The 15,077-nt window shown below is 39.1% G+C and overlaps 1 protein-coding gene across 5 annotated transcripts in view; it reads left to right on the top strand.

The window, feature by feature from the left end:
* BPHL (biphenyl hydrolase like) overlaps nt 1-15,077 on the top strand; it is a 33,018-nt gene that overhangs the window by 15,096 nt on the left and 2,845 nt on the right. For all 5 annotated transcript variants that reach the window (XM_054591966.1, XM_054591965.1, XM_054591964.1 and 2 more), the window contains 2 exons: nt 6,593-6,728; nt 9,801-9,920. In XM_054591966.1, coding sequence (XP_054447941.1) covers nt 6,593-6,728; nt 9,801-9,920 — 256 coding nt within the window. The remainder of the gene's footprint in view (nt 1-6,592; nt 6,729-9,800; nt 9,921-15,077) is intronic.

The raw sequence follows: 15,077 nt of genomic DNA, 5'->3' as shown, positions 1-15,077 counted from the left end.
GATCTGGGGGTCCCTGAAGCACAAAGTGAAATGGACCTAGGCTACCCTAACACCACCACATGCTGGCCTTGCTCACCAGGGCCCTTCTCTTCAGGCCAGTAGCTTTTTGTCCTGAGTATGTTTCTCTTGGTTCCCAGATGGCCTACTCCAGACAACCAGGGCAAGGTAAATTAGAAGTTTCTCTCCTTTATTTACATAATATCTTTGATTTTGCCTCTTGGCCTACAAAGCCTAAAATATCTACTCTCTGGTCATTTATAGAAATAGTTTGCAGGCCTGTGCACTAGAATATCACAAGTATAGTCTTTTTCACCTATTCTGCAATTCACATGACTTAGGTAAGCTATTTAATGGCCATGTTTTATTGTAGAATCTTAGTTCTTGACAGTCCTTCTCTTTGGTAAAGAACAATGAAACTCTTAAATATTAAGTCTGATTTAATTACCAATCTTAGTTGGTACTCCTGCCTGTCCTTATTGCATCCCCACCTAGTTCTGAGGAGCGTGTCTGTCTTATGCAAAGTAAGAGCTTCCACTTTGTCACTGGTCCTTTCCCTCCCACTACCTCTAGGACAAGGTGCCTCTGGTTCTCTCTCCATCTCCCCCATCATTGACTTCTCTCCCTGGATCTTTACTCTTGGCCTGTAATTTGGGCATGGTTCCTCCTCCAAAAGATTGTATTTCTTACCTATAGTTACTACCTTACCATTCTTTGTCCTTTCCCACAACTTATTGAAAGAGTTGCTTGTACTCTCTGCTTCTACACATTCTCTTCTCATTCCTTCTCCAGTGCATTTTGGCCCATCCCCCATTGTGGCCCATACTGAAACTGTTCTCACTGAGATAAGTATGACCTCCTTGTTGTCAAAGCCAGTGGATTCTTTTAGGGTAGTTTGTAGTATTTCCTCATTACTCTTTTGTTTTTCCTTTTTATTCTTTAAAAGTTTATAAGGGCTACAGTGATACCCCTTCTTTGTTCCCTGAAACTGATCATTTGTATCATCTCTCTTTTTATCCTGACCAGCTTAACTAGAGGATTATCAATTTCATTGATTTTTTTCAGAGAACTAAATTTTGGTTTTATTAATTTCTTTCTGTTGTTTCCTGGTTTCAATTTTATTGTTTCTGCTCTTTATTATTTTCTTCCTTGTGATTGCTTTGAGTTTTAATTTACTTTTTTTGCTAATCTCAAAGTAGAAGCTTAGATTATTGATTTAGATAGAACTTGCTTCTTTTTCATATAAAAAGTTAATGCAATAAGTTTCCCTCTAAGTACTGCTTTGGCTGCATCCTACCAATTTTGATATGTTGTGTTTTCATTCAGTTTAAAATATTTTCTAATATTCCTTCAGATTTCCTATTTGACCCATGGATATTTAGAAATATTATTTAATTTATACATATTAAAGGTTTCCCAGATACCTTTCTGTTATTGGTTTCTAACTTAATTCCTTAATGTTCAGAAAACATGCTTTGCATGATTTCAATTCTTTTAAATTTTATTTATGTCCCAGAATATGGTCTAGCTTGGTAAATGTTCTATGTACATTTGAAAATAGTATGTATTATGCTGCTGTTTGGTGGAGTGTTCTATAAATGTCAATTAGGTGAAGTTGGCTGATGGTATTGTTTAGGCCTTCTATATCTTTTCTGATTTTTCTCTACTCATTCTATCGGTAACGGAGAGAGAAATGTTGCAGTCTCCAAGTATAATTGTGTTTTTGTCTTTTTCTCCTTTTAGTTTTTGCTTTGTATATTTTGGGGCACCAAATTTGGGAAGTTTGCAGTCATTATTGTATCAGATATATTTTTCTTAGTCAATATTTTTTTCTTCTTCTGGAACTCCAGTGGCACACATGTTGTTATGTCTGCCCAGTCTCTCCTTAACTTGTGCTTAGATGGCGTCCAACACAGTCCAGAGAAAACAGTGCTTCTGTGCTACGATGCCCATTGGACACTTATTGCCCTCTGGTTCCTTGGTCATTCTGCAGCATTTAAAAATACACATATGATGTGTATAATATTGATCTCACCCCTTTTTGAAGATTTCTGTCTTGAAGCTGCTGCCACCATAATCTCTAAATTTCCTTCTCCTATCCTTGTTTTTTTGGTTTTTTTGGAGGGGATATTAACACAAGTCCACTCTTTTCTACTGGGCGCTGTGACATTGGGGTCTTCCAAACACCGTCCTTGGCACTCTGCTCTTCTTCTCACTCTTAATAACCCATGTAACTTCAGTCATTTCTTGGCTTCACTGAACTCCCAAATCCCAGGTAGTCAATTTTTTATTCAACTTTCTTATCTGGTTGACCCACATGCACCTTTCACTCAGGATGTCTAAAATTGGACTCAGTCTTCCTTCACAAAGCTGGTCTACCTGCTAAATTTCTTATTTTGGTAAATGGTTCCCAAAGGAATATGCTATTTTTTCCCACAAAATAATATTTTTAATTACTATTTATTGAATACCTGCTATGAACTAATGTTTTTACCCCTACAGTGTCCCTGTAAAATAATTATTACCGAGCCTCTGTTTTAGATAATCAAAGAAGTAAAGAAACCTATGATGCCATAGCTGGGAGGTGGCACTTCATGTCTGACTAATGGCCGAGTGTTTACATAGTCATCTAGCCCTCTGCGTTCTTCTTGCACTCTTCCTCTGCTCTGTCTGCCATCCATCTTCTCTTTCTGTTCCTCCTGCCAGGCTTCAAGTCCACACTCTCATCAGTCTCAGCTTAGATCAATGCAGTACCTTTCTAACCAGTCCCCATTTTTACCTCCTTTCAACCTACTTTCTACGCTGCTCTGATAGGAATTTTGTAAAGTGTAAATGTCATTATATCTTACTTAAAGATCCTTCAAGGCCTCCCATGGCTTTCTGGATAAGTCAGTTCAAACTTCTCAGCTTTGCTCACAGAGTTTGAGTGACCCAGGACCTTCTGTCTTTCTAGGTCCATCTCCTACTACTTTTGTCTTCCCCTCCCCCACACACTCATCTTTTTCTTCAGCCATCTGAAAATGCCTGAAGTTCTAAAAGTACCACGGTTCTCAGCCTCCATGTCACTGCACACGTATTTGTTCCTGCTCCTGTATTTGCTTGCTGATTTCTGTTCTCACTGACTTAAACACAGCAGTGTATCCTCTAGGAAGCCCCCTCCCCACCACTGCCACTTCCTTGAGCTCACCAACCGTCTTCTGTCATCCCACATCCTCTCACATGACACTTAGTGCCTCTAATGCCATGGTTGCTTGTAAGTCTTTGACTGAAGAGCAGTGACTGCATCTTACTCAAGTTTGACTCTGTTGTGACTAACACACAACAGACTTCAGATAATGTTTACTGGATTAACTCACTAATTAATGACGAATGAATGTTGTCTTCATTAAGAGTCTAGTGCCTATCACAAATTATATGCTCAAAAAGAAATATATCAGTTTATTTTTGGATAGAAAGAAGAATTGTTTTGGGTCAGCAAACAGTTTGATTCAAATGGCTATTTTAGGAACTTAATTATGAAACATAATTACTACTAAATTTTGGTGGAAATTATGCTTTGGTGTAAACTGGCTTCCTCTTGAAAAAAAGGACAGAAGTAAATATATAAATACATAGAATATTTTTTAATTTTTGATTTTAGAGAGAGAGAGGAAGGGGAAGAGAGAGAGACATTGATTTGTTGTTGAACAACAAACCAGAAACCTTGGTCTATCGGGATGATGCTCTAACCAACTGAGCTACCCTGACAGGGTATTACATAGAATACTTTTGAGTGCTTGTGATATGCCAGGCACTGTTGTTAATGTATATCATGTCTAACTTACTTGCTTTTATCCCATAGTGTTGTTATAATTCCTATTTTTCAGATAAAGAAACTATAGCACAGAGAAGTTAGGGAACTTGCTCGGGGTCTCAGAGTTAGTAAATGCAAGACCTGGGATTCAAATGGGCAGTATGCCTTCCAGGCAAGCCTTTGTTATTGAGCACAGTGCTTGATATGAACATCTGGCCTGCCTCAGCTGTGGCTGGATTTCTCTGTCCCTTGACATTTAGGTAATGTTTCCTGTCAGAGTCTAAAGTTTTGCCCTAGATTTTACATTCCCATAGATTCCACTTGCTCCAAATGCCTGGTTCTATGAGTTAATTCATTTTAAGGATCTCTTGCTGTCCTAAGTAGAGGCATTTACATTTTAGCAAGAAAAATATCTCCATACTGAATATCAGCCAATTTGGTTCTTAAAAGGTCTTGGCTTTCCTAGCACAGGGGACTTTCTCTATTTTGTAAAAATTTATAAAACGTATAAATTTAAAATATTATATAAAATATTAAAATTATATTAATGTTAAATTAATGTATGGTAATATATTTGATATATAAATCAAATACATTAAATGTATTTTATTATATATTTTATTATAAATTTGTTTTTGAGCTACAGAAAGTGATTTCATACTGTAGCTCATCTTTGGTGACTCACTCTTCACTGAACATTGTATTTTTGAGATTCATTCATGATATTGCTGTATCACATTTCATTGAACAAACATGTCACATTTCATTTTCCCTTTCTTTTATCAATGGTTAGTTCTATTTCCAGTATTGTTATGAACATTCTTGTACATGTATTGCAAGGCATATGAGTAACAGTGTCTTTCCAGGGTATATGAAATTGCTGAGTATTGTATAATGCAAATATACCCCATTATAATTGATAGCTTGTTTTGCAAGTAATAAATTTACACTTCTACCAGAAACATAAGAGATACCTTAACTTAGATCCTCAAAAAAACTTGGAATTATCAGACTTCCTCCAAGCACAATCTGGCTCAGAGCCAGACTAGCCAGTAATATGGTTGTAAAATGGTATTTTGCTATTTTATTGGGGGAGGTCTAAATTTGCATTTTTCTATTACTAATAGGGTTGAGAATCTTTCTATGTGTTTATAACCACTGGGGTTTCTTCTTCTCTGCTATACCTAATATTATTTCTTTTTTTAAGTATATTTTATTGATTATGCTATTACAGTTGTCCCATTCATTTTTCTCTCCTTTCTCTCCCTCAGCCCTGCTCCCCCACCTCCCTCCAGCATTCCTCCCTCTTAGTTCATGTACATGGGTTGTACATGTAAGTTCTTTGGCTTCTCCATTTCCTATACTATTCTTAACCTCCCCTTTTTTATTTTGTACCTACCAATTATGCTTCTCATTCTCTGTACCTTCTCCCCCCATTCTCCACCTTCCCCCTCCCCACTGATCTCCATTTCTGTGATTCTATTCCTGTTCTAATTGTTTGCTTAGGTTATTTCTGTTTTTGTTTTTTTAGGTTCAGTTGTTGATAGTTGTAACTTTGTTGTTATTTTACTTTTCATAGTTTTGATCTTCTTTTTCTTGGTAAGTCCCTTTAACATTTCCTATAATAAGGGCTTGGTGATGATGAACGCCTTTAACTTTACATTATCTGGGAAGTACTTTATCTGCCCTTCCATTCTAAGTGATAGCTTTGCTAGATAGATTAATCTCGGTGGTAGGTCCTTGCCTTTCATGACTTTGAATACGTCTTTCCAGCACCTTCTTACCTGCAAGGTTTCTTTTGAGAAATCAGCTGATAGTCTTATGAGAACTCCTTTGTAGGTAACTGTCTCCTTTTCTCTTGCTGCTTTTAAGATTCTCTCCTTACCTTTGATCTTGGGTAATTTAATTATGATGTGTCTTGGTGTGTTCCTTCTTGGGTCCAACCTGCCTGGGACTCTGAGCTTCCTGGAGTTGTATGTTTATTTCCTTCACCAGATTTGGGAAGTTTTCTTTCATTATTTTTTCAAATAAGCTTTCAATTTCTTGTTCTTCCTCTTTTCCTTCTGGCAGAGAAGGAAATGGATGTTGGAATGTTTAAAGTTGTCCTAGAGTTTCATAAGCCTCTCTTCTTTTTTAAAAATTCTTGTTTCTTCATTCTGTTCCCATCGAATGTTTATTTCTTCCACCTGTTCCAAATCATTGACTTGCGTCCTGGTTTCCTTCCCTTCACTTTTGGTTCCCTGTATATTTTGCTTTATTTTGCTTTGTATAACCTTCACTTCTTCCTCTATTTTGCAGCTGTACTCAACCATTTCTGTGAGCATCCTGATTACCAGTGTTTGGAACGTTGCATCTGATAGGTTGACATCTCCTCGTCACTTAATTCTTTGTCTGGAATTTTGATCTGTTCTATCATTTGGGTCATATTTCTTCGGCTTGGCACACCTGTTACATTGTGAGGGGCAGAGCCTTAAGTATTTGCCAGGGCTGCGCAACCCACTTGGCTGCGTTATGACTCTGTATGGGGGGAGGAGTCAGAGAGACAGACACTCAGCCATGGACATAGAAAACACTGCAAAGTAGTGGTACGTGCTAAGCAGAATAGCTGGAGGGAGGGTGGTCAGGAAGACCAGGCCTCATTGACCTGGGTGAAGTGAGGAGAGAACCATCTGGAAACCTGGGGGAGCATTCTAGGCAGACAGAGCAGTAAGCAATGGCGCCGAGCCAGACTGTGCTTGGAATATTTAAAGATAAACTTTAGTAAGACACTAAAACTATTCTTTTCACACTTTTATTTTTCAGGTATCCGAGATGTTTCTAAGTGGAGTGAAAAAATAAAAAAGCCTCTAGAAACCCTATATGGGTATGACTACTTTGCAAAAACCTGTGAAAAGTGGGTGGATGGCATAAAACAGTTTAAACATCTTCCAGATGGTAGGTTACATGAACTATTTAATGGTTCTTTTGCTGATTATAAAGGTTGCTTGAGTTCCTCCCCTGATGTTCCAGAATTCCTCTGGGATTAATGGATTCACCACTATCCTTACACCCTGATATATGATCAGAGAATATTAGTGACTCTATACAATACAAGTTCTTATGTATTAAGTCTGCCTTTAACTAGAGATTGATTTACGTAGTATAAAGGTTTATAATGCTTAGTCTTTAATAGCAGACTGTTCTTTTTTCCTTCTAATCCTTTGTGTGTGATGACAAAATAATTCTCCAGAAGCCTCAAATAGTCTTTGTTTTCTAATTTCAGAAAGAATAATTAGAAAACAAACAAGCTACAACATATACCTTTTTTTTTTCTTTTTGCACATTTAGACAAGTTACCCTAGGACAAACAAGGAGGGACTTTCTTTCATGACCTTTAGCCCTGTAGAATTAATATGAGGAAGAGAGTGTTCAAGTCTTTTCCCATCTTCAGAACTAAGTTACATAACAGTAGCCTTGACTTGATTTCCAATTACAGTAAGAATTGACATCCTTAAGAAAAATTCCAAATTATTTTATATAAACATTTACATTTTTAATGTCTCCTTTTTCTTTTTTTAATTGCTGAAAGAATAGAGAGTAGCTAAAATCTAATCTTGAAGCACGTTCAGTCATAAAATCATTGTGATTGAAGGACCAGTTTGATCTCTTAACTAATAATTTCCAGAATGAGCCATCTTTCAAAACCTTCATAATGAACAGGACATTTGGAAATGTTACTTTCTTGGCCTAAGTTCAAAAGAGCAAATATGTCCTCTTCAAATGCAGCATCCACTCCTAGAAATAGGTCCGTGAAATCTGTTTCCCTTGGCTTTTAAAGCAAACAAAAAAAATTGCTATATAACAATGTCTCGGACAGTTCTCCATTAAAGAAGGCAAATTTGTGAAATGTAAACCTTTATGTTTTCCTTAAGAGAGTAGGGAAAATGTCAGATTGCCCAAAAGTAGAAGCAGAATTATATGAGCTAAAAAACATGTCCTATATTTATGAAAATTAAAAACTTGTGCTCTGCAACAGACACCGTTAAAAGAATGAAAAGACAAACCACAGAGGGGGAGAAAATATTTACAAAAGACCCATCTGATAAAGGACTGTTATCCAGGATATACAAAGAACTCTTAAAACTGAACAATAAGAAAATGATCCAATTAAAAAATGGACCAAAGGTACCACTCTAATAGGTGAGATCCCACTCTTCACCTGTTAGAATGGCCACACAGAGGAATGTCAGGGCAGTGAAAGTGCTCTCTCTATGATACTATACTAGATACACATCATTATACATTTGTTGAGAACCACAGAATGTATAACACCAAGAGCGAGCCCTAAGGGAAATTATGGATTTTGGTTGACGATGATACGTCAATGGAGGTTCATTCACTATAAAAAATGTACCACTCTGGAGGATGTTGGTAGTGAGGGAGGCCATGTGTGGGGGCAGCATATATGTGGGGAATCTCTGTACCTTCCACTCAGTTTTCCTATAAACCTAAAACTCTTAAAAATAAAATCTATTTTTTTAAAAAGAGAGAGAGGGTGTGAAAAATGTCATAATACAGAGGATCTAGCAATGTATCGATCATCTTACAGCAAGATTGTTAATGAACTACTTACCTCCCTCTGTACTACCTAATTCGAGAGGAGCCCTTTTTTCTGGTTGTGTACTCAGGTTTCAGTGTGAAACCTAGCGCAGGCACTGATTGCACAGGTTTGGAGTTAGACAGGCCTGGGTGTGCATTCTGGTTTTGCTACTTGGCTTGCTGTTAGAATGGATTCAGGCAAATCACTTAGCTTCTCTAAGCTGCAATTTCCTGTCTGAGAACTAAGGATACTAATAACTACCTCATAAAGTTGTTCTGAGGACTAAATGAGTTATGTATGTTCAACTTTGGTAGAGTACCAAGTACAGAGTAAGTGCTTAATAAAAGTACTTGATTTACAAATAATTGTACATACTGAATGAGTTAAAACATGTAACTACCACAAGTGTTTCATGGGTATTAAATAATTTTAACAGTTCTTAACACATAGTGAGCACTCAGTAATGCCAGCTTTAATTATCTGAGTATACAGTTGGCAGATGTGTGTCATCTCAGGGACAGGAGGGGGAAGCGTCAGAGACCTAGAGAAGTATTTCCCTGGTCTACCTGTCATCTCATTTAAACCCCCAACTGAAGAGGAGGGGACAGTGGCCCCTGGGCTGGCTCCCAGCTTTCTGAGAGCTGCAGTGCTTCCTTCTTGGCACAGGCAGGGGAAGGCAGGAGGAGGAAGGAGCTGGCTCTGTGGAGTACCTGCTGGGCGCCAGCCGGCACCGTGGCTTCTCTTTTTAGCCCCTTGGCCATCCAGAGAACTATGATTTATCCCTATTCAACCAAAGGAGAAGGCCAAAACTCAGGTGGCTGAGGAACAACTAAGACTTCACAGGTGGGAGGTGATAGGGGACAGGAACTTAGAAATGTTCCTATGTGTGGGAGTGAATCTTCTAATCTTTCAAAAGTATATCAGTCAGGAATGTCAGAGAGGCAGGAGGGATGAAGAGGGAGCTGTAAATTGTAACTTCATTGTGGGGTATATAAGCTTTGAAGGCAAGCTGGGACCCCAAGGACTGCTTAAGACATTAGTTCCCAGGAGGAGCTTTTCAGATGACCAAGCACCTAACTGTGGTTGTGCAGACTTGGAACTGCCTCTATGTAATAGAAAGAGTTGTGGGTTTTTGTTTGTTTTTCTTACTGTTTTTACGTGAATTTTGAATTTAAATCAGGCAAAACTGCTCGTTCACTAATAGAGCTTTAAAATAAAATTTTTAAAAAACATCAGAAAAACAGAAAAGGAAACCCGTAGAATGTTAGAGCTGGAAGGCCTCTCACACCCCATGTAATTTAAAGCGCAGTTTATAGGCTGGGTCACTGAGGTCCGGAGGGACGTACGACTTGCCCCAGCTCTCAGCTTTTCCTTTCCTTGTGAAATGGTCACCTTAAAGCCGACTCTCCGCGCATTTGTTTTTTCAGGTAGTATCTGCCGGCATTTGCTGCCCCTGGTTCAGTGCCCCACCTTAATTATACATGGTGAAAAGGATCCTCTAGTCCCACGTTTTCATGCTGACTTCATACACAAACACGTGAAGGGGTCACGGTAAGTCCATTCTCCGCTCCATCATTCTGTGCCTCTAAGGCTTCTGAAGAAAATGGGAGAAGCTTTAGTAAGGAAAAGAAACATGAAGGTTGGGGTCTTTTAAAGTGTACCCCACCACCATTTGCCAATGACAATAAGCAGTACCACTGTATACAGGGTACCAGAGACATAGGGAACACAAAAAGCCCTGATTTATGGGAACAGTAATCACAAGGAAGGGGATTCTCAGATAAATGCCTTTTGTCATTGCTGTAAAGGCAACTGTGCTAATACACACTAAGTTCTGTAACACTGGTAACAAATTACATTCATAGGAATCATTGTTAACTAAAACAATTTTGTATAATTTGGGAATTTTAAGAGTATTATTACAAAAGCACTACCTTCCCAATAAGGAAAATTTGTAAAACCCAAAAAAGGAAACAAATAGCCTTTTCCTTGCCACTCATTTGAATTCTTTTATTACTAGCTCTTTTGTGTGTTTCTCCTTTTTTATAACATAGAAATAATCTATTTTATATTCAACTCTGATGTTGCTTTTTTCCACTTAAAATTATGTTGTAAATTTTTTGTTATTTTAGCCTTAAATATGTACATACCAGATGATAAACCTGTTATTCAGAATTATAAAATACCAAGATATGCCAAACCACGTCGGTGGCTCACTTGATTAAATAGTAGATACATGTTGCTTGTTCTTTGCATCTTTGTTTCTGCCAGCCAGCTTTGGACATCACGGAAACTTCTATGTAAGCAAAATTTTTGTTTTTCAGTTCCATACACTTTTGTCTGGAGTCAACAGAAATTTATATTTTGAACATTTTGGCTGATACAGGAGCCAGCTTTTGCCAGCCAAATAGATAGTCAGCTATATCAAGATGAAAATTCAAAGTTGAATAAATTCAGTATTTCCCTCACATGCAATGGATACGTATCCTGAAAGAGGAAATGAGGGTGACTGGAAGATAGTAACCTCATTTTTTTAACAATCATACTGGAATATAGACATCCAGGGGCACCTTGACGCCCTCAAAGACTGTGTATTAATTTCAGAGATACTGCCATTATTCAGGATGTCTTTGCTATGGAGTTCTTTTGAAATTGACTTTCATTAGCAGCCTAAAAAATCTTTCCTTCCTTCCTCACTCGTTCTCTCCTCTTTCTCTCCTCTTACTCCCTCTGTTCCTCCCTCCCTCTCTCCCTCTCTCCTTTCCTTCCATGAACCCATTTATGATGCCTATGGGCCAGTGCTGCCCTGAGAGCTCCCAGAGTTGAGCAAGGAAAGCAGATGCAGAAATAGTTCCACTACTCCCTAATCATACTATTCCATGCTATATTTTAACAAAGAAATTTCCCAGAGAATTTTTAAGTGTGGGGGACATGCTTCTTATTCTGTAATAAAATATAATTATAAATCTCTATAATTTCTATATATAGCATTTTATATTTTAAAAGGCATTTTACATGTAAAATCTAATTACACTTTACAACTAACTTATGAAAAAGAAATATTGTCCCCATTTTACAGATGAGAAAATCAAGGCTGAGATGCTAAGTAATTGCCCCAGGTTGCATAGCCTGTTAAAGACAAATCCTAGGGGTTTTTTTTTTTCTCCTATTATAGTGCTTTCCCCCCACAACACAGCTGCCTCTGATAAACATACTCTTATTTTAATATCATGGTAAGATTTCTGGATTATATACTTACTGATGTGGTTAATTGTTTTCTAGCATCACAGATGACAGGTTTTTGTATGCTGACTCTCATAATGAAGACATGTGTTCCCTTGGAGAGCCAGGTTCAATAAAAGTCAGTCTGCAAGAAAGTTTAATGTATGAATACTGTTCCAAACCCATCTCCGAACAGCAGAATACATCAAAGTGGTAGAAAAACATTCCCTTACTGTTTAGATATTAATGTTTCCGTGGACTGTTTTATGGAAGTTCATTTCCTTAGAACAATATTCTTTGGAACAAATCAGTTGAAGGTAAAGTGTTATTAGCAGTGATTATCTAAAACTGGCTTGCATTTTACGCCTACTGCCTTCCTCTCCTAAAATGCCCTATATGTTGGACACAATTTGCCTAAAACAGGTGTGATTTATTTTGAACCAACAAAAGGAAGTTGGATTCAATAGGTACCAAAGTTGTACTGTGATTCTGTACACCATGCCCGTGTCAACAACGGTGCAGCAGCTCAGAGTGCAGCAAGCTCCGATGAACTCAGTATTTTACTGCCTTGCCATGGACATTTATAACTAAAATTAAAGGCACAGTCTATCCCTCAAAGATTTTACCAAGAAATAGATAGCATATACGAAGCCAATTCCTTTCTCTCCTCACAAGGAGGCTAATGAAGGGTGGGGTTGTTCAGCAGGCCTGCTTCCTGCTCATGTTAATTTGTCTCTCCTCTCTCTCTGTGGGAGAAGAATGATAGGATCTCTTGGAGGCAAAGAGAGGCTTTAGAGATCATTCAAGTTTACTGGTTTTAAAATTTATTTTTAGTCAATTGAACCCTTCCTACTAACAAACGCTTATTAAATAAGAGCTGTTCTTATTACAACAGTGATGGGGAGCAGACTCTGCCCCTTTGATTCTCCTCGTCCTGCCCCGGCCCCTGTGTGTCCCCTGCAGCCCTCCTTCTGAGACGGAAAAGCACTGACATCACTCACCACCTGTCTAGCTAGTCCATCTCTGCTTGGGTGTCTCCTTTTACCAGACATGCATCACCCATGAGGCCAGCCCCAGCTTGTTTTCAGAGAATTTGCATTGAGCAGAGGTTGGCACCCATAAGACTCTTTGGCGTTAGGGTGGATGGGCCCTGGGAAGCAGTGGAGCTTTGACATCTCAAAGGAGGTTATGACTACATAGCTTGTTGAACCACATGTCTGCTCATTATGTGTATTAGTCTGCTAAGGCTGCTACAATGAATACCAGAGACTGGGAGACTTAAATAATAAATAAGTTTGTTTTCTCACAATTCTGAAGGCTGGAAGTCTGAGATCACCGTTTCTGCAGGGGTGATTTCTTCTGAGGCCTCTCTCCTTAGCTTGCAGACAGCTGCCTTCTCCCTATGTCCTCACATGGTTTTCATCTCTATGTGTCTGTGTCCTAATCTCTTCTTATAAGGACACCAGTCATATTAGGGTGGGCCCTAATGTCCTCATTTTAACTTAATTACCTCTTTTTTTTTTTAATCCTCACCCAAGGACATTTTTTCCATTGCTTTTTTAGAGAGAGGAAAGAAGAGACAAAGAAAGAGAAACATCCATGCGACAGAGAAGCCTTGATTGGTTGCCTCCCATATGTGCCCTGATAGGAGATCAAACCTACAACCTAGGCATGTGCCCCGAATCAAACTCACAACCTTTTGGTTCTGGGACATTGCCTCAACCAACTGAGCCACACCAGCCAGGGCAACTTAATTACCTCTCTAAAGACCAAATATGGTCATACTCTGAAGTACAGTGGGTTAGGACTTTAACATACAAATTTTGGGAGGATGCAGTTCATCCCATTATAGTATGTTTCTGAGGACATGCTCAGATCTCAGGACTTCACAGGCTCAACAGAGGTCAGGGTCTACATTCGAGACCCAGCTGCAAATGACCAGCACCTTGCGTGGAATCCTCCTCTACTGCTCACCTTCTTTTGTTGCCTGGCCAAGTGTACTCATCCTTCAGGTTGCAACTCAAATGTCTCCTCCTCCTCCACTTTCTCCTCCTCCTCCAATTACTTATCTATCTGAAGGCATATAGCTCCTCCTTTATACCTTTTGACATTACCATGTGAATTTAGTTTTCCTCCTGTTGAGCATATCAACACCTATCCCAGGATGTAGTCTAGTAGCTGTTGAAAGAAAGAGAATATGAGAACAACAGAGACACATGGGACCGAGGCTCTGTGGATGGCCAGGCATCACTGACTTGTGGCTCTAGGCCAAAAAGAATGGTATAGAGTCAAACTTCTTGTTCTGGGGCTGTGGCCAGAGAGCCAGACCAGATGGGAAAGAATGAGGGGCAACGCCCATGTGCACAGAGAGTGGCATGTGGGGCCAATGTCAGCCAAAGGAGAGAGGTGGAAAATGGAGTCTCACTTGGACAGCAGAATCAGTGTTTTGGGATCCTGAGCGACATTCACAGCAGTGGTGGTGAAGAGCGCCGGCAGGACTCAGGCAGGTTTGAATGCTGGCTCAGTCACTCATTTAGGGAGTGAGCATGTATTTCTGTGCTTGTTTCCTTGTCTGTAAAATGTGGGTGGTAGTATCCACCATTTAAAATATTTTTTTGAGGAATGAGTGCATATTTGTACATTTAAGACAAAGCTCAGCACACAGTAGCTGCCACTTTTGTGGATGGAATGCTGGTGTGGGTGCAGGTTATTGGGGGCCCAGGAGAAAACCAGGGTATGGCTTGATAGGTCAGAGGCAAGTTGCCCTCCGCCCCAATGTTCAGCATTAGTAGAGGAGTGTGGATTTATTTATTAGTCAGGGTTCTCCAGAGAAACAGAACCAATAGGATACACACACACACACACACACACACACACACACACACACACACACACTTATTTTCACACACACACACACACACTTATTTTCTATAAGGAATAAGGAATTGGACCACGCAGTTACAGGGGTTGAGAAGTACCAGATCTTCAGTTGGCAAACTGGAGCAGAGTCAAGAAGGTGGATACCCAGGGGAGATGAGACATAGCTCCAGTCTAACTCTGATTGGCTGGGAACCAGGAAGAGCCAACGTTTCAGTTTGAGTCTGAAGGCTTGAAAAAGCCCGTGCTGCTTCTTGGAGGCAGTCAGGCAACAGCCTACTTTGGTTTTCAATTAAAACAAAAATGCTCACAGACTTACTGGAAACTGTATGGGTTCATAACTAATTTAGAGTTTTATCACATCCAAAGTGGAGAAAAATGCTGCAGCACATTATTTATGGCTTTGTTCATATCTATAGCACTTGGAGCTTAATTTGAAAACAGGAAGGGTCGACTGAGGAAGGGATGCTAGTATCATTTCTCCTTTGCTACCTGGGCTGTAAAGAGTGAGATCCTGGAAGAACTGTTTCAAGAAGTAAACTGACCACTGAATTTACACTGTAAGGTTAGACATTTTAATTTCTCAAAAGATCTAGAATCACATCTTTT

This window comes from Pteronotus mesoamericanus, unplaced genomic scaffold (genome assembly GCF_021234165.1).
Source record: "Pteronotus mesoamericanus isolate MK-2021 breed Mesoamerican mustached bat unplaced genomic scaffold, CSHL_Meso_final scaffold_31, whole genome shotgun sequence".
Taxonomy (NCBI): Eukaryota; Metazoa; Chordata; class Mammalia; order Chiroptera; family Mormoopidae; genus Pteronotus; species Pteronotus mesoamericanus.
Note: the sequence above shows the minus strand (reverse complement) of the source record. Positions and strands in the feature narration are given on the sequence as shown.